General features: G+C 44.9%; 1 protein-coding gene across 1 annotated transcript in view; it reads right to left on the bottom strand.

Moving 5' to 3' along the window:
• The window catches only part of PUS10 (pseudouridine synthase 10), a 339,122-nt gene that overhangs the window by 222,837 nt on the left and 90,485 nt on the right, over positions 1-25,800 (bottom strand). Inside the window, exon 5 of the mRNA XM_085612358.1 lies at positions 8,462-8,496. Within this exon, the coding sequence (XP_085468484.1) occupies positions 8,462-8,496 (35 nt within the window). The remainder of the gene's footprint in view (positions 1-8,461; positions 8,497-25,800) is intronic.

Below are 25,800 nucleotides of genomic sequence, written 5' to 3'. Positions count from 1 at the left end.
CTTCTAGAAACTGTTTCCTTACAGAAATCAGGTCTCACAAAGAAGTTACACCCTTTTGCAGCTCTCTTCTTATCAGGTCGTGCCAAACCAAACACGGCTTCTCTGGCCAAAAAATTATTAAATCGAACCAAAATGGCACGAGGTTTCTCTTCCTCTCCCAATCTAGTCCTCCTAACATTAAAAGGAATCCTGTGGGCCCTTTGAATCTCAATAGACCAGTCCCATAAAGTTAATTCCGGAAATGCTTCAACAAATAAATCACAAATAAATTTACGAGCATCAGTTCCTTCTACTTTTTCCGGAATGTCAATAATGCGAAGGTTCTTTCTCCTGGCTTGATTTTCCAATTCCGCCAGTTTGGACACAACATCATCCCTATGTTCACGAATAGAACTTATTTCCGTTTTTTGGGCTGCTACGGTATCTTCTAATGTAGAGATTCTAGACTCTGCTTCAGTCACTCTGATTGCCGTATCAAAACAGATTTTTATAACCCGACGCACAGAATTTTGAACTTTCCGACATGTGGCTTGCATACGAACATTTTCTGCTTTGATCTCGGCTCTGTGCTCCATCATAGTATTATAGATTGTGGATAATGTGATCTCGTGATCTGATAATTGTGTAGCAGAATCATTTACTATGTCAGACTGTTTTTCCGATATTGGCCCCGTCTTCAGAGGCCCTGTAGGCGTGTCCCCATTAGCTATATCCTTATTGCTGTTAATAGTAAGACGTTCTTTTCCTTTTTTGGTCTTTTTCACTGTTATCATCGGGGAGTCCTTGCTTAAATCGGCTTCATTTTCAGTATAAATTTCTGCTTCATTGTCAGACCAATCCTTACTGCTTTCGTCTGACGAGAAGTCAGACAAGGAATAAAAATTATCAGTAATTTCTTGAGACCCTGCACTTGCCTGTGGTAAAGCTCCTTTGTTAAACCCCGATACCTCTGTTTGTGATGTTAAACCTTCAGACACAGGAGTTTCCTGTACTACATCTCCCAGAATTCCCCTTCCAGGATCGGGAAGCAGCTGGTTTCTATCCATTAACTGTTCTTCTGTTATAGTACTTTTTAGAGAATTGGATAGAGACAGATTAGCGCTTTCAACAAAGGGTACGAGATTGCCAGCTACAGTGTCGCTGCTGCACGATAAAATTGAGCGGGGCTCCCCCTCCCTTTCGAGTTGCAACAAAGTATCTCTTTTTGTTACCTGCTTTCCAAACAACTCTGGGAGGGTTACCGCTCCATGCTTTCCTGTGCGGAGTTTCTCTTTTCCACCTCGATCCCCTTTCTTTTGAAGCGCGCTGCTGGAGTGCTGGATGAGGCCGGCGTTGGCGTTGGACGCCCCTTCTGTTGATTCATTAAACACAACCGTAGCGTTCTCCAGAGGAGCTACCTGGGTCTTAGTGCTACGCGTTACAGCTTTTGGCGGCATCATGCACTGAATATTCCTGCACCTGTCAACGGCGTTCTGAAGAGCACGCTGAGCGCCGAAAAAAGGTAAACGAGTCTGAGCCGCTCCCCAGCTCCGGTTCTGGCTCCGACTCTGTCTGATTACCGCCCTCCAGCCATTGAGTATTCTGGCAATAAATCGGGGGATGAGGACCCCGCCAAACATTCAGGGGTTCCAAATGCGGGTTATTTACCGACCGAAATCACCAAATAGCCATATCAATCAGAACCTTCACCAGCAGTCGGGAGAGGTCAGGGAGTCGAGCTGTTACACAGCCTTCACCACGGCGGCCATCTTGCCTCGATAAGAAGTCCTTAAGCAATATTTAAGGTGATTCCATATCGAATGCACTGATTGAATGCCAATTCGTGACTATGTTATGATGTGACTTTGGTCCAAGAAACCAATACAGTCAAGTGGTTCAGTACTTATTTTGGTGCCTTTGTGATGAGTATAATTTGGGAGGCTGTGGCATACACTGCTCTTCTTACTCTGCTGTATATCTGTCTCTAGATCTAACACTATATATATATTTTTATTTATCTTTCTATTTCACTTTCCATTTGACCATCAATGTCCGTCTCTATGGGCCATATGTAGGAAGCCTAATACCCGTCGGTAACGGCCGATTTTCGGTAAATATCCCGTTACCGACCGGTATTTAGGCTTTTGGTATGTAGGGGGCACATTTCAGGATTCGGTAATTTACCGAATCGGTAAAATTACCGATTCGGTAATTTTACCGATTCGGTAAATACCGAATCCTGAAATGAGATGTAGGGGGAGTGTGTCGTTGGTGTGGGGATTCGTTATTTACCACCAACTAAAAGTTGGTGGTAAATGACGAATTGCTGTAAAAAAGCATTTTTGTGTACTTTGAAGTGTGCAATGTGGCAGACATACATGCCCTTAGGGCATGTATGTGCGCCACATGTGCACACATGGACGAATCAGGGGTGCAACAGGGTGTCAATGTGACACCCTGCCACCCATGATGATGCCTCCCCCATTACCGATTCGGTATTTACTGATTCGGTAATGGCAACTGGCTTCCCATTCATTCCTATGGGCCTCCAGGCCCATAGGAATGAATGGGAAGCCAGTTGCCATTACCGAATCGGTAAATACCGATTCTAAAATACCGACACTTACCGATTCGGTAATATTTTACCTACATTACATTTACCGATTCATAAATACCGAATCGGTAAAATTCGGTATTTAAGAATCGGTAAATGTAATTTACCTACATATGGCCCTATGTCTCTAGCAAATACATCAGTCTCCCACTCAATATTTCTCTTTCACTCTGCCTTTCACTCTCTATTTCTCGATCAATGTATCACAGTTTCTCTATTACTAGTCTTTCCCTATTTTCCTGGCTTTCTCAGCCTCTCTCTCTACTGCTACGTCAATTTCGCCATCTCTTGTCTTTCTCTACGTATCAATCACTATATCGCTATATGTTACTCTCTCACTCTATTGCTCTGTCTATCACGGTCCAGAGTCAGTCTTTTATCTGTCTATTTCTTGATATCTCTCACCTGTTTCTCAATCACTTTCTGTCTGACCATCTCATCTGTCACTTTTTACTCGGTCCCTTTATCAGTTTATTTCGCTTTATATATAGGTCTATACATTGCATATCTCTTGTTCGCCTAGCCAATTTCTCTATCATTTATCTAGCTAGATCCCTATACATCTATCTCCCTTTGCTTATAAATTATACTCTTTCCATCTATCCTCTTTACTCCATTCTACTCATCTATCTCCGTTCTCTCTTTATCTTCGTTTCCCTTCAGTGCTCTCTATTTCTCGTTGTTCTCTATCTCTCACTGTGTACTATCCTGTCGGACTCTCTTTGTGTGTAAAAAGAAAGATGTATCTATTTGCCATTTCTGAGGATCCAAAAACTCAAAGGTTGTGGGTGGTATCAAGAAAGATGGAATGTATTTGACACGTACTCTGCAGTAAATTGTGACAAACCATGTTAGATAATTGAGAGCACAGCCTATCATGGGTTGCTATACCTGAAGATATCTTCAACATATTTAAATTATTTTTAAGTATTTTAGAGCAGAACTTGGTATTGGGTTTTAGTCCCTCCGGAACTGAGTCACAGAGTTGTAAACATCCTTTTCTACAAAAGTAACTTTACATGTGTAGTTACTCATATATAACGTTACTTTTGCGCTTAGGTGTAACACATCACTTTTACCATTTTTAAATATAGAGTTACACCTAATTGCAAGCTTACATGTCTTCAACTGCTCAGTTCATGTGGTAGTGATGTCTAAAACTGAATGTAGATATGTTACTACTAATAACTTTTCCCAAGTAGGCAGAGCTCTCTGCCACCACAGCCGAGATCTCACTATGGGAAAGTATGGGGAAAATTTTGAAGAGTTTATTAATTACTTAAAAATATTTAAAATATGTCAATTAAAAAAATGTAGATTAATTTAAATACGGATTGACCTAGAACTAATAGAGTAAAATGTTACAGCACATTATTTCATTAAATTAAACGTGTATTAAATAATTACATATTCAAAATATATTAATTTAACTAATAAATATATTTGATCAAAATTGGGGGGGAAAACACCCTCACTAGCATTTTAATACATAATTAATATTTAATAAGTGTAATTAATTGGTATGTGGTTTTGTATTACTGTAAAATAATTTTACAATTATCAAAAGTTTAATTTAGGTTTTTTTAAACGTATGCTCAATTTTTAAATTATAACATTTCATTTTTAAATAATCCAACTTTTTAACACTAAAAACAATTTATATATAATGAATTTAAAAGTCTAAATAATTTAATTTATTTAATATTATTTCACAAACGTGTGAGATATAATTCCCTGCCTCTATTACTAGGTTAGTGAATAGCAGGTTTTAGTATGTGAGCAGTACTAGTCTATGTACTACAAAGTGCAGTTTGTGAATAGGCCCCACAGTGATATGTCCAGAATCACAAAAGGCTTCAAATCTGGAAGCTGGGAATAGAACTTTTAGAAGAAAACAATGTCTACATCTGTATTTTTATTCTATTGAAGTGCTGTTGAAAGCAACATCTTCCAGCCCATAGAGACAGCGGGGATCTGGATGAGCAAACATTGATCCTTAAATAATGTGCTTCCTAATAGTAAAATGAATCACCTTTTAACATAACAATATCAATTGAGCTGACTAAATGAACGTTAGCGTTGATAGTTGTGATTAAGAAGCTTGTTTCTTCCCCACATACCAGACAATACAGAATTATTTCTATAAGTACACAGTTTTGGTCAAATGAGAATAAGCCACAGGTCAGGTCTTCTGGTTCCACAGCTGGTGAATCAACCATGGGATATCAAAAAATGCAAGTAGACTAGAAAAGGAACATGGCTCACCAGTGGGGTTCAAGGGTATGGGCATGGAGAATACTAAAAATCCATTTCGATTTCATACTCTTGTTAATGGATATCTGAATAAACTTGTAGAGAAAAATAATTAACTGAATTGCAGCGTCCTGGTTAACTTGTGAATGGATGGATCGCTGGATAAATAGAAATTTAGAGAAGAGATGTTAAAACAGTTCTTTTTTCGGAAGCCTGGGGCGCAATCTAATCAATGACATCTCCTCACATGCAAGGGTAGGGATCTCTTTCATAGCGCTTGGAGACCTGAAGGTGAGAACGCGCTCTACAAATGCGAATTAGAATTACAATTGAGCCACTTGACACCACTTGTTACTCACTAACATCACTCATCTACAGGCTCTCTCAACACCACTTGCTGAAACCAATCAGTCGCATCCAAATGACAACACTCTTTACCACACCACTCAGTAACACAAAGCAAATTCAATGTTGCCTTTTCTTAGGCATTTAGATTTTGTTTTTCTTGATAGATTTTTATTTCACTTTTTTAAAAGTGTTCTGTATCCAGCAGTCAGCACATATTACTATTAAGGAAGATCCCTTGATAGAGAACAAGTTTAAGTAGAAAAGAATCAGAAGGAATGGTTATTGAGAACAAATATGTTCAAAGTGGGTTTGGGAGTGAAAACAAGTAGAGAAGTTAAGAAATTTGAGTTGCTTTCTGACTGGGATGAACCTCAACCAGTCAAGCTTGATAAAACATATTGTGTGCTTTTCTGCTCTACATCCAGACCAGCTGGACATTTTTCATAACAATTTCTGGCCTTCTCTGCTGTTTAGATGGTGTATCAATATTTGTACTCTAACTGGGATCGAGTGATAAAGTCACGGATAGCAGAGAAGATCACATCCTCCAAAGGACTCCGCAACATCAGGGGATCATCCTTTGCAAGACTAGAGCGCTAAAATTGCAAACTACACATACTTGGAGACACCCATTCTATGTCTACTCTCTAAAACTGTGCAACGTCACCCTCTTCAACATCAGATTTGCCACTTTTCTACAGTAATTCAGAAAAGAGCTCTTAGACTCCTCAATTTAATGCACACCTATCAAAACTCAGTAGTACCTAAAACATGTCATGCATTGGCATGCTTTTCCAATAATTCCAACAACTGCAAACCTCATACCAAGATATCCTCCCTCCTAGAGACTTTTCCAGATGATCCGTCGATACTACCCCTTGCAACCCTCGTATATATACCTATTTCACCTGTTACATTGTACAGTACATTCTGAAACTGCACTAGAACAGGGCTAGTCGGAAAAACAAGACGACGCCAATTTCGGGTGAAGTCAATAGGTACAGTTTCAGTCTTGTGCATCAAAGCAATCAGCTGCAAACAACATACTATTAGTTTAACATGACTTTTTAATCTTTAGGTTTAGTTCTTCAGTGTTCATTTTTTTAGATCGAGCATTCGAGACCTCTTGTATATACTTTAGTATATACTTATATGTTCTTTGTGGGCTCTGGAGATCAGCCCTAGAAGTTGTCTGCTTCCGCTTAGGGACTTTGTTTCTGTTCAACTGCCTCTATTTAACTGTCTTAATAGAAAAGGACCAGTAGTACCCTTTAATAGCCCATCTTTCCAATGTGCTTCAGTTTGCTCAGCAAGGTTGTGCAGTGTCCACGGTTAAGGGCTATTTATCAGCCTTATCGTCTTTTCTGTGTCTTCCAGATCAGCCGTCGTTATTTATGTCTCCTATTGTTTTAAGATTTATCAAAGGTCTTACTAACAGGTTTCCACCTACTCCCTTTGTAATGCCGCAGTGGGACCTTAATCTTGTCTTAACTTTTTTGATGGGGTCCCCTTTTGAACCCCTTCATAGCTGTCCTTTGAGGCTGTTGTCCTTTAAAACGGTCTTTCTTGTAGCCATAACCTCGGCAAGGAGGGTGAGTGAGCCTCATGCTCTTAGTTCAAAACCCCCATTTTTATCCTTACATGCTGAAAGGATGGCCCTCAGGACCAGGGCTGCTTTCCTTCCTCAGGTAGTTACTCCCTTTCATCTGGGGCAGTCCATTACTCTGTGTTTTATCCTCCCCCTTCCAAGGAGGAAGAAAGACTTCACCGATTGGACCCTATAAGAGCTGTGAGCTTTTATTTGGACAGAACGAAGGATTTTCGTTTGGATGATCAGCTCTTCGTGGGCTATATTGGACACTCTAAAGGCAAGGCTGTGCACAAGCGCACTCTGTCCAGGTGGATCATCCTGGCCATCAAGATCTGCTACGCCCTTGCTGGTAAGGTTCCTCCTGAGGGTATTAGAGCTTATTCAACTAGAACTAAGTCTTCTACCTCTGCTTTGGCCAGGGGTGTTCCTGTTGCAGACATTTGTAAAGCCGCGACTTGGGCCTCCCGCCATAATTTCGCAAAGCATTATTGCTTAGACTCTGAGATGAGGAGGGAGGGACACTTTGTCCGCTCTGTCTTGCAGGACTTTTGGTATAGGAAGGTGGACACCCTCCTCTGGGAGTGGGACTGCTGTGGGAATCTATTCACAAGGTGAGGAATCCACTGGCAGATGTATCCATCAGAAGAACAAGTAACTTATCTTCGGTAACGCTTTTTCTGGTGGATACAGTATCTGCCTGTGGATTCCTCACTGGCCCACCCGCCTCACCGTTGTCCACCTTTGTATACCTTAAAGGATGCCTTGCTTGACATGTTGTTTTATCTGGTACACTTATAGGAAATGCTTTTGTTCCTTAGCTTTCCTTTTTGTATATGTACTATGTATATTTGTTTGAATATTGTATACTGTGTATACTTTGAATCTGTTGTCGGTCTACCTGTTCGCCTCGGAGGCACGGAAAAAATGGGTGGAACTGACGTCATCACGCCGACGTGGCTCTCTTATGGTTCCGGTGACGTCATACGGAGTCGCGAGCGGAGCCGAGGCATTATGACGTCCACGTCGGAGTAGAGAGCTGGGGAAAAAAATCTGTGGAATGCTGGCGCAGGGGATATTCACAAGGTGAGGAATCCACTGGCAGATGTATCCATCAGAAATACCAGAATCACTTTAGCATTCTCTAAATTCCAGTCCATAGGAATTGTCTTTCACGAGCACCCGTAGACAGTAATATCTTTTTCAAATCTTGTATTTTCAGTGATATGACCAACGAAGGCCCTAATTGTACAGAGCTTTGGACTATACCATTTACCGCTGAAAGGCAATATTTCTCTCCATGTGTTCCCATACCTGGCGTGTCGCGCAGTTTGATGCTTACTTTCCCTCCATGTTAAAGAACAGTAGATGTTTCAGCACCCAGGCTAATGTGCTGCATAGCTAAATACATATAAGGTCCCAAAGGCGAGACCGATTGCATTGCAAATGCTTATTTTTTTCTTCTTCCCTTCCCCTTACTAGTTAAACTGGCATACGCGCGCTTTATAAAATGTATTTTCATTTCATTTATAACATTTATTTTCATTAACATCTGCAGTTTATGTTAAGAACAAGAATACCGAAATATATGCAAAATTAACAACTCCCCTTTTCATCGCAATTAGAACTGTGCAGTCACTGTAGAAGTGCTATAAAATGTTTGCTATCAAATTACTCACCCCATTTCCTTTTTTACCAGTAACCACACAGCATGCTGTAGGCCATTTTTGTCAAACCAAGGGAGAGAAAATAGTGGAAGGCAAGAAAGGAAAGAGAAAATAATAAATGGTCAATCTCAGCAAATAAACACAATCTGAAAACTTTGTATTTTAAGTCATTTTTATAATCAAAACATAAATGAAACCCCATTATAATCACTTATTTTCTCAAAACACTTAAGCAACTTTTCAATGGCAAGCAAATATTTAGACATTTAAAAAAGAAATGGCTTTCAGCTCTGTGCAATCTGTTGAATAAAATCACGCTTACAGTACAGTGAATAAATTCCTTTACCGAATGCTATAAACATGGAGAATAATATACATGGATAAATAGAAGAAAATCTAAAAATCCAAGTGAAAAGTGGAAAAGAAACATCAGGATCAGATCCAGAGTATCTAAAATCCTCTGAGAGGAATAAGCCTTTTGGCCCTGTCCAATACCACACCATTGAAAGTCAGTTTCTATGTAGGGACAAAGGGAAACGTCTGGGTGTTGACCATAAAGAGCAAATCGTACAGGAGGATCATTGTACACTAAAGATTTTTTGTAATTAGTGCAGGAGACCACATCTTCAACAATCAGTCCTCAGTTTGGTAACTCCCAACTTCCTGAGTTAAGCTACCACCACAGCCAGCACCTTCAAAACATTTTGGAGCACGGACATCAGATAAAATGGAAAAATTGTAAAATTATAATGCTGAAACCCCATGATTAATCATGTTGAATACCTATATGGGCTGATATAACTGGTAGATTAAAGTGGGTGTCCCGGAGCTTCAAGGACACCAAACTATTTCCCAACAGATCCTGACTGAAGGACCGGATTTCTAACTTACTCCGTCAAATGGAAAGGTTCAAGAGGCAGAGATTGAAGTTGAGCCTCAGGCATCTGATCTACTAGGTGATCAAGAAGTAGAAGGAGTTAAATACATTGTCTGTATCCTCCAAGGCCACTAATTACATAATTCTTGGCTCAGCGACCAAGAAACTCTGCCTTCAAGATTGTGGCATGTGCCAGAGAGGAAGGATCGCAGGAGGAGAGTACTCTGGAGGAGAAGACACGAATGAGCGGGCATAGCACCTGAGGATTTTTTAAGGAACAGTGGTCCCATGCAAGAGAGGTAAAAAATGGTTATCACAATGTCTACAATGAGAGATTGGAATACAAAGGAGCAATCAATGCAAATTTATGAAAGAAAATTATTTATGATGAAAATTCGAAAAACATAATGAACAAAACAATAAGTGAACTAGCCGTGAGGAGGTTAAAAGGGAAATCAGCCGATTTCCTTAACCCAGGTTGGTGACTTAAAAAGTGACTTTTTGGTGAATGGTGAGAATACGTAAAAGTCAGATCAACATCCCATACTCAAACAACAAATATATAGTAAAGAATTGAGTTTAGAGACGACGGTCGACGACGTTTTGATCCCCATACGGATAGTGGGATCTCTTCAGGACAAGGCGATGGTAGGGGTGCCTGGGAAGTAGCCTGGGTAGGTGGGAAAATAAAGGGGAGGGGAAGGAGAGGAAGGGAGGTGGGGGAGTTTTAGGGTTAAAATTAGTCGCTGAATAAGGAGGGAAATAGAGAAGGAGGGATAGAGGAGAGGGGGACAGAAATATCAGGGAGGATTGTAGGAAGGTAGGGGAATAGCACGAAATGTTAGAGGGAAATGGCGTCTGTAGAAGGCCTGATAAAAATGAGAGAATAGATCATAAGTGCCTGTAAACGCGAAGAAAAGGAGAGGGAGGGGTAAAGACGAAGGGTGATTAAATTGGAGAAGGGATATAGTGTTAGGATAGTTGGAAAAGTGATGGGAGCGGCAAGCTGAGGGGGCCTGATGCAATGAAAAGGGAATCAGAGAGAAGTGGGGGATGGCAAAACGGTACGTGGATGCCGAAAGGGCGAATGAGCACAGGCGGGGGGCAAGGGGAGCTAGGGTACGACAGATCAGAGCAGCTCAACCAGAGGAAGATGGGGGGGGGGAAAGTAAGAGGAAAGGGAGGGGAAGAAGAGCCGTAGTGCAGCCATTGGACTTACGTGGTTGCAGGGATGAGGACGAGTCGGAAAACTGCGGCAATTGCAGCAAGATGCGGCACGGGAGGTCCGATGTCAAGGGCGAGTATGCGCGAACGTTGGGTCAGCGTCTGGTAACGGAGAAACGTTCCAGGCCCGAAGCGCGGGATTTGAAGAGGGCCTCTGCTGCTGAGGAGTAGAAGGAGAACAGCAGGCTAGCAGCGTAGAGGCATAAGGGCGTGGGGCGGGGGTGGCGGAATAGACATACCATGCAAGTAGCGTAGCGATATAAGGGCGTGGGCCGGGGGTGGCGGACTGGGCTTTCCTTACCGTGCAAGGGGATGGAAAACCATGCGGGTGAGCTACGGTGCGGCGATCCGCGCCGTGCGATCCGGATGGCGAGAAAATCAATGCCTTCGGTACGGATCCAGCGGTATACTGAGATCCAGAGCTTCCGGGAATGCAGAGTAACAGGAAGTATACTCAATGTGGTAGAAAGATGGAATTAACAGGAAGGGGCGGGCTATATGAGGATTCAGAGAGGAAATAGAGGGAGGACTAAGTACCGGGAAACAAAGGGGCGTACGGCCATGATGGAATGGGAAGGGAAGGAAGGGAATAAGACCAGGCGGTGGAGGAGTCAAGGAAAAAGGAATGAATATGCTACTTACCAGTATGCATCTGTTCTTGGCATGTAGGGCTGCTGACATTCATATCTGTGCATAGATCGCCGCCTAGTGTTGGGTCCGGATGTTTGCACGTTGTTGTCCTGGAAGAGTCTTCGAAGTATCCTTGGATAGGTGACTCCTCCCCTGGACTACAGTGCGCATGGGCATCCTCTCCATCCTCAGATTGTTTTTCGCCATTGTGGCAGTGATGGAGTAGATACAGAAAGTGATGACCATGCTTGCAATAATTCTGAGAGCTGCAGCTGCGACAGGCGCCGGGGAGGAGGGAGGGCGATATGAATGTCAGCAGCCCTACATGCCAAGAACAGATGCATACTGGTAAGTAGCATATTCAGTTCGAGGCATGTGGGCTGCTGAATTCATATCTGTGCATAGAATACATAGCAGTGCCCTCTATTGGCGGCGGCTACCCGTGCCAGCTGCAGCGGTCTGAAAAAGTGTTTTGAGAACAGCCTGTCCTACAGCTGCCTGCTGTTTTGACTGCACATCTACGCAATAGTGTTTTGTAAATGTGTGTGTAGTGGACCATGTGGCTGCTCTGCATATATCATGCAGGGGAATATTTCCTAGGAAGGCCATGGAAGCCCCCAACTTGCGTGTTGAGTGGGCTCGTGGTGGAATAGTTAATGTGCGTTTTGCCTTTTGATAACAGATTTGAATACACTTAACTATCCATCTGGCTATCCCTGCTTTGGAGATGGCGTTACCTTTGTGGTGTGGGGCAAAGGCAACGAACAGTTGTTTTGTCTTCCTGAAGGGTTTAGTCCTGTCGATGTAGTACATGAGGGCCCTCCGTACATCTAGTGTATGTAATGCCCTCTCTGCAACAGTTTGTGGGTTTTGGAAGAAAACGGGCAGTTCAATAGTCTGGTTCATGTGGAACTGCGATATTACCTTGGGCATGAATTTGGGGTTGGTACGTAGTACGACCCTGTTGGCGTGAACCTGAATAAATGGCTCTTGAACGGTTAGTGCCTGGAGTTCACTAACTCTTCTTAGGGAAGTGATCGCTACCAGGAAGGCTACTTTCCAGGTAAGGAATTGAATCTCGCATGAGTGTAGAGGTTCAAAGGGTGGACCCATCAGGCGTGTGAGGACCAAGTTGAGGTTCCACATTGGAGCCGGTGGGTGACTAGGTGGAATGACTCGTTTGAGTCCTTCCAAGAATGCTTTGATGGCAGGCACTCTGAAGAGAGAGAGGTGCTGCCTGGTTTGCAGATAGGCTGATATTGCGGTCAAATGGACACGTATAGAGGTGTACGCCAGATTGCATCGGTATAGGTGTAAGAGGTAACATATGATGTTGTGGATGGATGCGTCCAGCGGGTTAATGTCATTATTACCGCAATAAATGACGAACCGTTTCCATTTGGCTGCATAGCAAGCTCTTGTAGTGGGTCTCCTGGCCTCCTTGATGATGTCCATACAGTCAGGTGGCAGATTGAGATAGCCAAACTCTAGGACTTCAGGAGCCAGATCGCCAGGTTCAGCTGTTGCGGATCTGGGTGCTGAACCTCTCCATGGTTCTGCGTCAAATGCGCGGGTTTGATCCGCAGCCTTTGATGCGGTACCACGGAAAGTTCGAGGAAGGTGGTGTACCACGGCTGGCGTGCCCACGTGGGAGCAACTAGGACGAGTGTCAGGGAGTGTTGTCGGAGTTTGCGAGCCACCAGCGGTATCAACGGTGCTGGGGGAAAAGCGTACGCAAATTTGCCGGACCAGTTCATCCATATCGCATTGCCCTGCGACTGCGGGTGTGGGAATCTGGCGGCGAAGCTTTGGCATTTTGCGTTTTCGCTTGTCGCGAATAGGTCTATTTCTGGGTGACCCCACTGCTGGAAGTACGGTTGGAGTACCGATGGGTGTAACTCCCACTCGTGCATCTGGTGGCTGTGTCTGCTGAGCAGATCCGCCATCTGGTTGTCCTTGCCGGGGAGGTGTTCCGCCATGAGGAACATGTTCCTCTGAATGGCCCACTTCCACATGCTCTGAGCCAGATGAGACAACTGTGGAGAGTGTGTCCCTCCCTGCTTCTGTATGTAGTACATTGCGGTCATGTTGTCCGTCCGGATCAACACGACCTTGTTGCACAGATGTACTTTGAAAGCCTTCATGGCCAGGAAGATTGCCATCAGTTCCAGAAGGTTGATGTGCATCTTCTTCTGTTGTGTCGTCCATAGTCCCTGCACTGTGTAGTGGAGTACATGAGCTCCCCATCCCTGGAGAGACGCGTCCGCTGTCAGTACTATTTGTGGAACAGGCTCTTGGAACGGTCGGCCCTTGCAAAGGTTTTGTGGATTCCACCAATGCAGAGAGTTGTATGCCCGACCGCTCACCAACACTAGGTCTTTCAACTGTCCTTGAGCCTGATTCCACTGACGTGCTAGGCACTCCTGAAGTGGGCGCATATGTAATCTCGCGTGCGGGACTATGAAGATGCAGGAGGCCATCATGCCTATCAACTGCATAAACACTCGCGCTGGAAGCGAGTGGTTGGGTCTGAACTTGGAGATCAGCGCTTGTATGCCGTTGATCCTCACTAAATTTGGCTGAGCTGTGGCCGCCAGAGTGTCTATAGTCGCACCTAGGTACTGTTGTACGTGTGCGGGCTGGAGATGAGACTTTGGGTAATTTAGTGAGAATCCCAGACTGTGAAGAAGGTGAATGGTACGGGACACGTGGCTTGCACATTGCTGGGCTGATCTCGCTTGAACGAGCCAGTCGTCTAGGTAGGGGTAGACGTGTATGTGCTGTCTCCGTAAATGTGCCGCCACCGTAGCTAGGCACTTTGTGAAAACCCTGGGCGCTGTTGTCACGCCGAAGGGAAGGACTTTGAACTGATAGTGCTGCCCCTGAACAGTGAACCTGAGGTATTTTTTGTGTGAGGGGTGGATGGGTATGTGAAAATACGCATCCTTGAGGTCCAGTGATGCTAGGAAGTCTCCCTGCTGGAGAAGCGGAAGGACTTGCTGTAGAGTGAGCATGTGAAAATGCCCCGAAAGAATGTACTGGTTCAGGGGTCTCAGGTCTAATATAGGCCTGAGCGACCCGTCCTTTTTTGGAATTAAGAAGTAGAGGGAGTAAACCCCCGTGCCCCGCTCGTGGACGGGTACGACCTCGATAGCGCCTTTTAGAAGCATACTTTCTACCTCTTGCTGTAAGAGCGTCAAGTGCTCTGAGGACATAGGACGGTTTCTTGGTGGTATTGTGGGTGGAGTGGAAGTTAACTCCAGACAGTAACCGTATTTTATAATATCTTTGACCCACCTGTCCGTGGTGATGGAGTTCCACGTGGACAGGAACCGTTGTAGCCTTCCCCCGACAGGTGTTATGTGGTCGGGAGGAAGGGAGAGGGCGTCACTGCTTGTTCTTGGGGGAGGACCTGGTGTTGCCGTAGCCACGTCCTCTGCCCTTGGTACTGGAGCCACGATAGCCACCTCGGGTGTTCTTATCGTAGGTGGTCTGCGTATTACCCTTGTTATATGTTTGTTGTGACCCCTGTCCTCTGCCTGCTCCCTTGTTTCCGGGGCGACGAAAGGAGCCGCTCCGAAAGGACTGAGTTTGTAGGGCGCCCATGGACTTTGCAGTGTCCGTGTCCTTTTTTATCTTCTCGAGGGTGGCGTCAACCTCAGGCCCGAACAAAAAGTCGGGGTTGACGGGCTGATTAAGGATATTGTTTTGTACCTCAGGCTTGAATCCTGAGATACGTAGCCAGGCGTGACGTCGTAGGATGACGCTAGTGTTGATGGCCCTGGCAGCCGTGTCAGCAGCGTCTAGTGCACATTTGATGGCAGCATTCGTGAGTAGCTGTCCCTCTCTGATAAGGATTTCTGCACCTTCTTTGTAGGGGTCAGGGAGGTGTTGAAGGAGTTGCTCCATTGTGTCATAGTGCGCCCTATCGTAGCGAGCGAGGAGCGCTTGAGTGTTAGCTATGCGCCATATGCTTGCAGCTTGTGCGGCAACTCGCTTGCCGGAGGTCTCCAGCACCTTGGACTCCTTGTCCGGGGGAGGAGCGTCACCCGTTGTCTGCGAGTGTGCCCTCTTGCGGGCATTCGCCACAACGATGGAGTCGAGTGGTAATTGTCCTCTGATGTAAGTAGGATCCCCAGGTGCTGATCTGTATTTCTTATCGATCCTGGGGTTTATCACTCGTGCCCTGGTGGGTTCCCTGAAAATGTCAGTGGCTGGCTTAAGGACCCCCTTCAACATTGGCAGAGTCTTTACATGTCTTTCTGAGGATGCAAAGGTGTCCATTAGAAAGTCATCTTCGATGATATCAGAGTGAAGCTGTACATCATGGTTGTTCGCCGCCCGTTCAATCAGAGCGTTGAACGCCGCAGTATCCTCTGTGGGTGACGTTTTTGCCCCATATAGTTGTGGGTCCTGTGCATCAAGAGGTGCACTGGGGTCTGCAGGGTCGCCCCAAGTTTGGTCAGGGTCCTGCTGGTCATCAGGGTCCGTGTCCACATGGTAGGGGACTTGTTCACCCATGTAGTCCTCCAATGCATCCGTGTCGGAGCGTGTGGGGGAGGCCCGGTGTGGATCCTGGTAGGGTGAATGAAAGGGTTCATACAGGAGAGGTTCTGTGTCCACAGGCAGCTTCCTCTTTAGCGGGATCCTGAAAGGTTCCAATGGCGGTTCCGAAGTTATCCTTCGGTCGTGGAGAATCATCCTGCCAGTGTCGGCGTCGATGACGCGTGACGGAGACGGCTCGACAGGCGTAACCGCAGTTTTGGTGGCCTGTGTCCTGAGTTGAAACGCCTTCGGGATTGTGGATGGAGGCAAGCCGAAGGTAATGCTGGTCGGCACCGACGAAACCGCTGGATCGATCGAACCCGACTGGTCCTGGAGGGCAGCCTTGGTTTTGCAGCCTGGCATTGCGCCAGGCCGTACTCGGGGCGCCTTAGAGGTCGTGGCCCCCGCCAGGGTCGTCGAGGCGGCTGCAGATATCTTCTGCGCCCGTGGTGCATCGAGCCGAGGTGCGGAGATCACCGTCGACGTCTTCGACACGTGAGGTTTCGGTGTCGTCGAGGGAGTGCTGCGAGGCGTAGCAGGCGGGACGGCCCTCGGTGTCGGTGGCGTCGACGCCGGTAACCGAGCAGGTTTTTCGGCGCCGATGGCCTTCTTCCGTTTGTCGACTCCCATGTCGCCCGTCTCGAGTTCGGCACCGAAGTCCCCCTTGGTGCGGTCGGTGCCGACACGGTGCGCCGGCGTCGAAGGTGTTGAAGGCCTCGATCCGACTAGCGCCACTTTCAGTTTCGGTTTCGTAGGAACCTGAGCAGCTTTCGGTTTCGGTTTCGTGGAAGGGAAACCAGCTGGCTTAAGCGGTAATGGCTGCCGCTGAACGTCCGAGGCCGGGCCCGAGGGCGGGGCCGAAGGACTGCGTGATAGGTCTCGGGTAAGGCCCGAAGGCGATCCCTCGACCGGAGCCATAGTCTGTGGCACTGGTGAATTCTCGGTTTGAACAGGTAGGCCTTGTTCATCATCGGAGCTACTCTCTTCGGCCCCTAAGGCCTCCTCGTCGTCTCCTACCTCGGTGTCGTCTTCACCTCTGTGGAAGAGTGACTCGTCGGCCTCGTCCGATCCGGGTTCTTGGTCGGAAACGGGACTGGAGGGTAAGACTTCTACTTCTTCGACGTCGTCCGCGTCGTCGAAGATGTCAGCTGGGGCCGGTGCCGCGTGCTGCGCTTCGAGCCTCGCCGCTCGACGATTCCGCAGAGTCTTCTTTGAACGGAACCGGGCACAGGCCATACATGTCGACTCGTCGTGGTCCGGCGAAAGGCATTTGTTGCACACCGGATGGACGTCGATGTGTGGGTACTTCGCATTACATACCGGACACCTTTTGAATGGCGTCCTCGATTCCATCGTCGAAGTAAACAAAGTCGGTGCTGAAAGTTAGTAAACTAACAGAGAGTATCGAAAACCGATCGATAAACAGTACCGACGCGAACTAAAGGCCTTGTGGCCTCGACAAAATTGTTTTCCTAACTTGAGCTAAGATAGCACATCCGAACCCAATGGCGGAAAAAAACAATCTGAGGATGGAGAGGATGCCCATGCGCACTGTAGTCCAGGGGAGGAGTCACCTATCCAAGGATACTTCGAAGACTCTTCCAGGACAACAACGTGCAAACATCCGGACCCAACACTAGGCGGCGATCTATGCACAGATATGAATTCAGCAGCCCACATGCCTCGAACTGTAAGAATAGGTAGTCGGATTCGGAGGAGAATAACCAGAGGAGGAGGGGGCCCCAACAAGGGAGTGGGGGCCGGATGGAGCCTATAGGAGGTCGGAGGAGTATTAGTGATAGGGGAGAGGAGGGAGAGAAGGAAAAAGGGGGGGCAAACGGGGGGGGGAAAGAGAGGAGAAGGGCATGGGGAGAATGTTGCACCCCTAACGATGAAAAGGGGGTGGCAAGTCGAGTGGATGATGGATGAAGGGGAGAGCAATAGAGAGAGGTTAAAGTCGGGGGAGGGAAGTAAAGAGAGAGGCATGCAGGTGAATATTCACATTGCCGGGTGAAGAAATAGGGTGGAGGGCGGCGGGGAGAGGGGAGGGCAAAAATGAGGGGAGAAGAGGGGGAGGCAAATGGAAAGAAATCCAAGCGGTTATAAGCAACTAAGACTCTTCATAGCATAACCAAAAACGTTCTGACATATTCATGGGATGGTTAGAGCAAGTTAGACCAGTCCTCCAACCGGTTCAGTCCTGTGTGCAAGCTGTCAGTGCGGATTATCCATTTTAGTTCTTCTTTGTCCAGAATAGCAGCGATGTTGGGGTTTCTGGCAGGTTGCTGTATCACGCTAATGACTTGCCACCTTAAGTCATCTTCGGTGTGGTCCGTGAAATGTTCGACGAGTGGGGCATTGGCAGTTTTACAACGGATCCTGCTTCTGTGTTGGCAGATCCGTATTCTGATCTTCTGTGTTGTTTGTCCCACATAAATCAAATTACAAGGACAAGTGATCGCATAAATAACATTAGAGGTGTTACAATTGGAAAAGTGACGAAGAGTGATATCAATATTGGCATGCACACATTTTTTGGTGTCTAAGGTGAGATTGCAGACACTACAGGTGGTGCATTTGAAGTGGCCAACTAGGGGCGGAAGATTCCAAAGTGTCCTGATGGTGGCGTCCTCTTTAGTGTCTGGGAGAGTGGCCCTGACCAGATGGTCTTTGATGCTTTTACTCTTTTTGAAGGCAAAGAGAGGGCATTCTAACCTCAGGTGGCCAGCATTAAGTGTAGGCCAATGTTTCAGGATGCATTTCTTCACTGTGTTGGATATGGGTGAGAAAGTGGTGACACAAACAATTTTTTCGTCATAGCACCTGAGGATAACATCTTTTGACAATTGGTGGAGAAATGGGAGATCCTTTCCCCCGAAACTGGTGATACTGGGGAAGGGGCCCTTCAAAAAGGTTTTGAGGCAGCTGATCCAGAGAAAGATGGTGAGAAATGAGCTGCTGCTTTTGCAGGTGTCAAGAATTCCTGTCATGCGAGGGGAGGAAAACGGTAACCAGCGAAAACGGACTACATCTCCCAGGATGCTTAGCGGTTGAGAGGTTATGTAAACAGGAGAGCTGTTACATAACTCAAGGAAAACACGCCCTTATGTAAACAGGAGAGCTGTTACATAACTCAAGGAAAACACGCCCTTATGTAAACAGGAGAGCTGTTACATAACTCAAGGAAACACGCCCTTATGTAAACAGGAGAGCTGTTACATAACTCAAGGAACACACGCCCTTATGTAAACAGGAGAGCTGTTACATAACTCAAGGAAAACACGCCCTATAAAGGGAGGAACCGGGAGGTACAACGCTGTCGGATATTGTGTTTACACCGACGTACCTGCTTAGTGAAGAGCAGTGTTCCGGAGTGGTGCTCCAGTAAGGCAAGAACGGAGGTAGGTCGAGTCGTTACTCCCTGGGCCGTGTCTTGCCCCATCGTCACCTGTGAAGGACCCGGAAGCTCTACCGGATAACCATTGAGCTTCGCTTTTTGACTCGGCTGAGTCAAAGCGCAGTGGCGCTTTTGCTGGTTGGAGTCGTAACTCCCAGCCCGACCAGAGATACAGGGACTGCCAGCTGTAACGCACACCAGGAGGTGTTTGCCGCGTTACAGACTCGGAAGTCCACGGGATCGATCGAGCGGCTGCTCTCGGTTCAGTCTTCTTTGCTTGTGATTGGGGTATCGGTGACGCATCACCAGGAGGTGACTCCGCGTCCCGGTGCAGTCTGAGGAAGAGGTTGAGCGGCTGCTCCCTTCAGGTAGAGACCCCGGCTGGGTGTTTCCCTGACTCCTCGATTCTCCCCAACACTCTTCGTGCCCCTCACAGCCTACCGATTGGCATTGTCGGCCATTTCATTTCTGCCCTCTGTTGGCATACGCCGGGATCGGCGTATATGCAGAGGACGGTTAAGACCATCCGTGCTGTGGGCTGGTAACGTACTTAGCCTGGAGGATTCCAGTGACTATAACCTTTGTTTATTCCTTGTATTATTTTTGCCTTCATTAAAGTGGTTGCGTTCTCATTATCGTGTCTGTTAAACGATCCTGAGACGTTCAGGGCGTTACAGCAGGATTTGGGGTCTCTCAGATCCACTGCTAGTCTTAGGTCCTTCCTGATAATGGCCTTTTGTTTACTTCTCTGCTTTTTTTATCGAGTAGAACAAATCCTTGAGTCAAGCAATACTAATGTTGTATTTGCTATTTATGTTACAGGAATACTCTATTATCGCATGTGGCAAGGTTTTCATGATAATACATAAGTTGCACACAAAACGTCTAATTGTCTGATAATGTGAGGCAGTAACTAATTTAGAGTGCTATGTGCAAGGCCTAGGGCCTAGAAACCTAATATTTGGAATGATGATGCTAGCTAATAGATTGTGCAAGACTGGTATATTATTTTAACAGCAGGCATATATTAGTCACACTAACAAAAATAACTGAGACACAGTAGGGAGGAATGTTCCACTCTGCTGTCTGGAGAACTATGCGTAGTGATTAACACTGCATGGATGGATCTGAATAAGTTTAAAAGGAGGATGGAAGCAGAATTGTTTAGTCTCATTGGCATTTCGAACGCAACTCTGACAAAGACATAAAGACATGTTCCTTGCTTTACAGTACATTCATGAAAGACAGCACAGCAGATTCCTTCTCCATTGAAAATCATCAGAAGGAAGGTATAAAGAGACCTGAAAATCTGGAAGCAGCAGACATGAACACTGATTGCTTATGGGGAAATGCGGGAGGACCATTATCTGACTGGAAGCCCGACAGTTTTATGAGGTATAAGGCTCTGCATAAAATAGTTAGGGAAATGACTAATAGTCCAGCCAATAGAATGGTCATGAGGCTGGCAACACATACATATTATAAACACTGTCAACAGGACTATCATTAAAAAGTGAGGCAATCATATGGAAGGTAAATAGTTGGTACAATCCTTGCTGTAGGCAACAATGCCATGCTCCTAGTAAAGCTGAAATTGAAAGATACAGATAAGCATCAGTGGCACACTGGATGCCCTCAAGACCTTGCATCGTAAACCCGAAAATGCCCAAACACTAGATATTTCCCAACAGGAGTTTTCCAGCATGGAAACAATGCCAATGAAGACCGAGTGGGGAAGCTCATGTGAACGGGTGACATATATTCTACCAAGCAGGACTGTTACTGGTCTAGTAGGTAAACTGGGTAACCCTGAATGGTGCAATTTTGTAGATCAACATTCAGTTTGCATTTTTCAGGAAACCTAGGTTAGCAACTCACTTTATCACAAGGCACATTGCTGTGAATATTTGGGTTGTAAGCAAACCAAAAGCAGATCTTCAGGGGGGTTAATGATCTGGGCGCATATTAATTTGATTTGTATGGTTTGTGAAATTAACAGAGAGCAACAAGACATTCAAGAGTTACTTTTATCATTTAATACATGCAAGAAACTAACATCTTCAATGTTTATGATAGGGGTGAAAACTATACTGGTGATTCACCCAAATATACAACAAACCAATAAAGATGACATATGCAGGCCTATGGTAGTGGTAGCTCGGCACTTTAAAACCAACTTTGAACCGAATAATGATTACAGAAATCACAAAAGAAGACGACTTGGCATGGAGAATTCCTGTTTTTAGTCAGTAGGGATATTAAAAATCGCTTAAGTATGGGACATCAGTCAGCACTGTTAACACTCAAGTATGGTCGTCAAGCCTGTAATGGAACTTCCAAATTTGATTCCGCCAGACATTACACCTTTAATAATGGATTTCATAAAAACATAATTGCCTGTGTAATGGTGGATTAGCCTCGCTGCAGTTTTAAGGTTCACATGAAGATAAAGGTGCGCCCAGAAATCAACCATGACCCTTTAATTTTGTATTTGTCACAACTTGCCTTCAAGTCGCCATCAGCATGCCTCAAAAGCCACAATAATATTTATGTTTCCAACAACCATAGGAAGCTAAAATGAGAAGAGGCTGAGCAAAACTCTACCCTACCCCTAATAACAAATTCTATAACTACCATTTTGGAGGGTGGAGGTGATCTCCCAAGGCTACAGCTGCACCACTACATAGAACTAGAATCTGCAGTGCTTGAGCACACAGTGCCCTTCTTAACTCAACCTACCTCATGAAGGGCTAGCCATCCAGAATCGCACCATTGGTTTGACAAAGTGTGCAAATCAGTCAATGTTTCACTGATTTCAGCTATTAAAAGCAATATATTAGGTGTTTGAAGAGTTATGGGGAGATTACAAATTATTGCTAAATTAAAAAAGGCAGCAAAAAAAAATTATAGGTGGCAAAATCTTCTAGGGCAATTTTTTTCAAACTTTGGATCATGAGCCTATTTTTTGGTGGGTCGTGAAAGTCCAAGAAATAAATAAAGAGGACTTTAAACTCTTTATTTAAAATTGTCACATTTACTGCTCTTTAAAGACAAATGTCATGCTATGTCATCTGACAAATTGCTGCTTACTTTTAAAAGACAGGAATCAGTGTTTACAAACTCCTCCCACTTTGCAGTCAGAGAAGAAAAGTAAAACTAATTATATGACAATCTTGCTGGGTTACAAAGTATGCGAACCTAAAGTATGCAGAATGTCATTTTTTAAACACACAACAAAATGTAAATACCCGTAAATGACCTGTACACATTCAGCAGTTAGGAAAGCAAAAATTAAGCACATTTGTTATAATTCTGAAGTGTAATGGAAGCAAAGATTTTAATAGGATCCAAACAAATCAATCAACGCACTTCACCTGGTGATGCACAAATGACAAATATTCACGGAAACTCGATTTCCATACATTATCATGTGTGTGTAATATAGTATTATTAGTGAAACTGTATGTCTGTACAAATTTAGTCGCAAGTTCAATACAAAATGCACTGTCTGTAAATGACAGTGCCCTGCCACATTCTGCTTTAGTTACATTAAAAAGGCAGCCACCTCATGGCCTTTAAAGTTAGGAGGGTCACAAAAGTCTGTTGTGCTAAAAAGTGGGATGTGGTTCTAAAACGTTTGAAAAGCACTGTTCTAGGGGTAGTGAGGATTAGAGATGCTCGCCTTTTTGGCACGTCATTGCAAATTGTAGTAAACAAAATATATTGAGGCCAGAAACATTTATACCTGAATGTCATTAGTATGCACATTTTGCAGCTATTTATTCTGCTTGAGGAGCCTTTACAGGCCACTATTCCTATTGATCATTGCCTTGTTGTGAACTGGTGCGGACTCAGCCCTTCCCCTTAAAAACACACATGTAAAATCAATTAATAGGCAAGGGGAAGGAAAGCCATCCAGCCCTGATAAAATACTGGCTAAACTGTATGGACCTGAGCCCATTTATTATGGCAGATACATACCTTCTGTGAGCAGCACCACTCTAAAAAGAGCACCCTTTCCTCCTTTCCAACCTGGTTAGGAGCAGAAAGAGTGTCTCTATATAAGAAGGGTGATTGAAATGATCCACATAACAATCACCGGATGGATAATATCCAGAAAATATTTTCATGTGTACTGCTCACCAGGACAGAAACCTGGGTTGAAGATGAGATCGACTTTATGTGGTGTTTGTAGATGTGTGGTTTGCCTCTGTTAATGTCCGCAGGTATCTGTTAAGAAGCGCATTGAATGATTTAGGCACCCTGCTCATGTCCTGCATTTTCTTGTATGGCCCCATCACGAGAAGTTTGCTACAGTACATTGGGGACCAGCAGGAGAAACCACCAAGCCTTTCCCTGTTACTAAGGACATCTGGAAAGGCTGTTCATTGGCTTCAGTGTTGATTCCCTTGTATGTCAATTAGGTGGGAGAGGAAGGTAATACTTGTATGAGCAATAACAGAATGATTGTGACCGAAAGAATGTAGCCGTCTTGTTTATTAACTACTCTTTATTGGTTTCCTAGAAACCTAGCGGCCTACAGATTCATTTAAACAAATTTGATCAGTTTTGTTACCAAAAGGTCTAGGAGGTAAAATACCAGAAAAGAAAAGTCTTGAAGACTTTGCTTTCAAACACCACCCAAGGGAGCATGACTAAGGTATTTTTAACACGTAAGTGCCCACCCAGCTCGGGGAAACCTACCTGGACAAGGTGGAAGTTGCTAGACAGAGATTTGTCCCTTAATTTTAAGACAAACATTTTACCTTTGAAATATTTTATTTGTAAATGGGGTGCAGAGCATGGCCACGCAAAGCAATGGTATCGTTGTTCAAAGTGGGACGACGAGGAGACCTGCTCTAAGCAACTATTAAGAATTATGGGTACCGTGATTGAGGGGGTCCGCAATAAAAACTTGGTAAGGACTGATACTTTGAGAGTTGTGGTGTTTAAGATCTCAAATGTTGGACTTAATGCCCCAGAATTCGAATTATACTTCTGCGCCGCACAACAGATGCATGCATATCAGTGGCTGCACTGAGCTCACGACAACCCGCAGTGGTTCATCGAAAATGAGGCTGTGCACCCCCTGTCCTTACCACAGTAATCGTTTGCTGCGTCACGCAGACGTTACCATGTGATTGACCCGGTTGGGTGCACGAGGAACCTGCTCTGGAGAGCTGCTGATAAGCAAAATATGTCGCTACTCTATTCTCCCAAATTGCCACTAGAGCTGTGCGACTGGTTACCAATGGTTAAGGAGAGGGAATTCCTCTCTGCAATGCATCTCGTAGGGATTAGCACTGCAGGTGATTTATTTCACGACGGGGTGGTTAAGCAATAGAACATGCTAAAATCAGACACACTAAATGCACCCATGCTTACTAAATTTCATTACTTTCATGAAAGACATGCACTCCGTGCATTATTAGTGGAGGATATGAGCGAACCACAGGAATACACACAATTATCTTATTTATAATGTGCCAAATCCTCGCTTCACATGATATCAATATTGAACACTCTATCTAATGCAGTCCCTGGTCCGTTTAGCACGAGGGCGTTACAGGATTGGCGCGTTGAATTACAGATGGACATTACAGATGAATAATGGATATATTGCTGCACAAGCACATAATCAATATCACAAAATGGCAGGCATCACTTAACACACTTAAAATATCTGCAAAGAGTTTATTATACCCCAGAACGCTTGTATAGGTATGGTCTCAGAGATGATGATAGATGCGCCAGGTGAGGGGCAACAGATGCAAATTTCACACATCGCGCTTGGAGCTGCCCCGGGATTCATATGTTTTGGGAGGCAGTGCCTGCTGCACTACAAGACATGGGAGGGGGGAGGCTGCACTTATCTCCTCTGGAAGCCTTGTTAGGCTACACTAAAGGATACCCCAAAACCACGAGGAAGTTATTATCCCTAGGTATTTTGTTAGCTAAATGCAGGATTGCATGGCGCTGGATGAAGGGCCAAACCCCCACAATGGAAGAATGGTGTGCAGACTTAACCTATTGTTGTACACACTCTGAAAATGTCAATGCTCTTATGCCTGCGTGTTGTAAACCAAAAGACATATGGGACTCATATAAGGTATATCTGGCACAGCAGGCGGGAGCTGCAGACCCGGAGGAAGAACCGAACAGGGTGAGGGTTGGCTGATATGTTTATGCATAGATAGCACTATTCTAATGTGTTCATGGACCAAGATGTAATGTAACTAGATTGACCCGGGTGTCGTCTGATGAGTGACGTGTAATCCCCGTTTGTTTAATAGCAATGCATTAGAAACATAGCTGTAAAGGTTTACACCCCCTTAGCATACCTGATATAATGACTGCATCATTTAAGCTTTCAATGTCAAGATGGGTTATTCATGGTCCTTGCTGCTGTTGAATGTAATGTACGGATCAAGGTGCATAATGTTTGTTTGCAAACTGAAAATAAAGTTTTTTTTTAAAATCGCACATTTTTTGCTGTCTGCTTGCCCGTAAAATTAGGTAACACTAGCCTTGCATACTTAAGAGTTTAACTGTATTGTATATATATATGGTTCTTGAAGTACTGATTACAAAGTTTTAAGTTTTATGGGCCTTGACTCGAAATAAGCTTGAACTTGCTTACCACCGCTGGACGTCTTCCACTGTCAATAAACAACATCT

Source organism: Triturus cristatus, chromosome 6 (genome assembly GCF_964204655.1).
Source record: "Triturus cristatus chromosome 6, aTriCri1.1, whole genome shotgun sequence".
NCBI lineage: Eukaryota > Metazoa > Chordata > Amphibia > Caudata > Salamandridae > Triturus > Triturus cristatus.
This window is presented reverse-complemented; position numbering and strand designations above follow the sequence as displayed.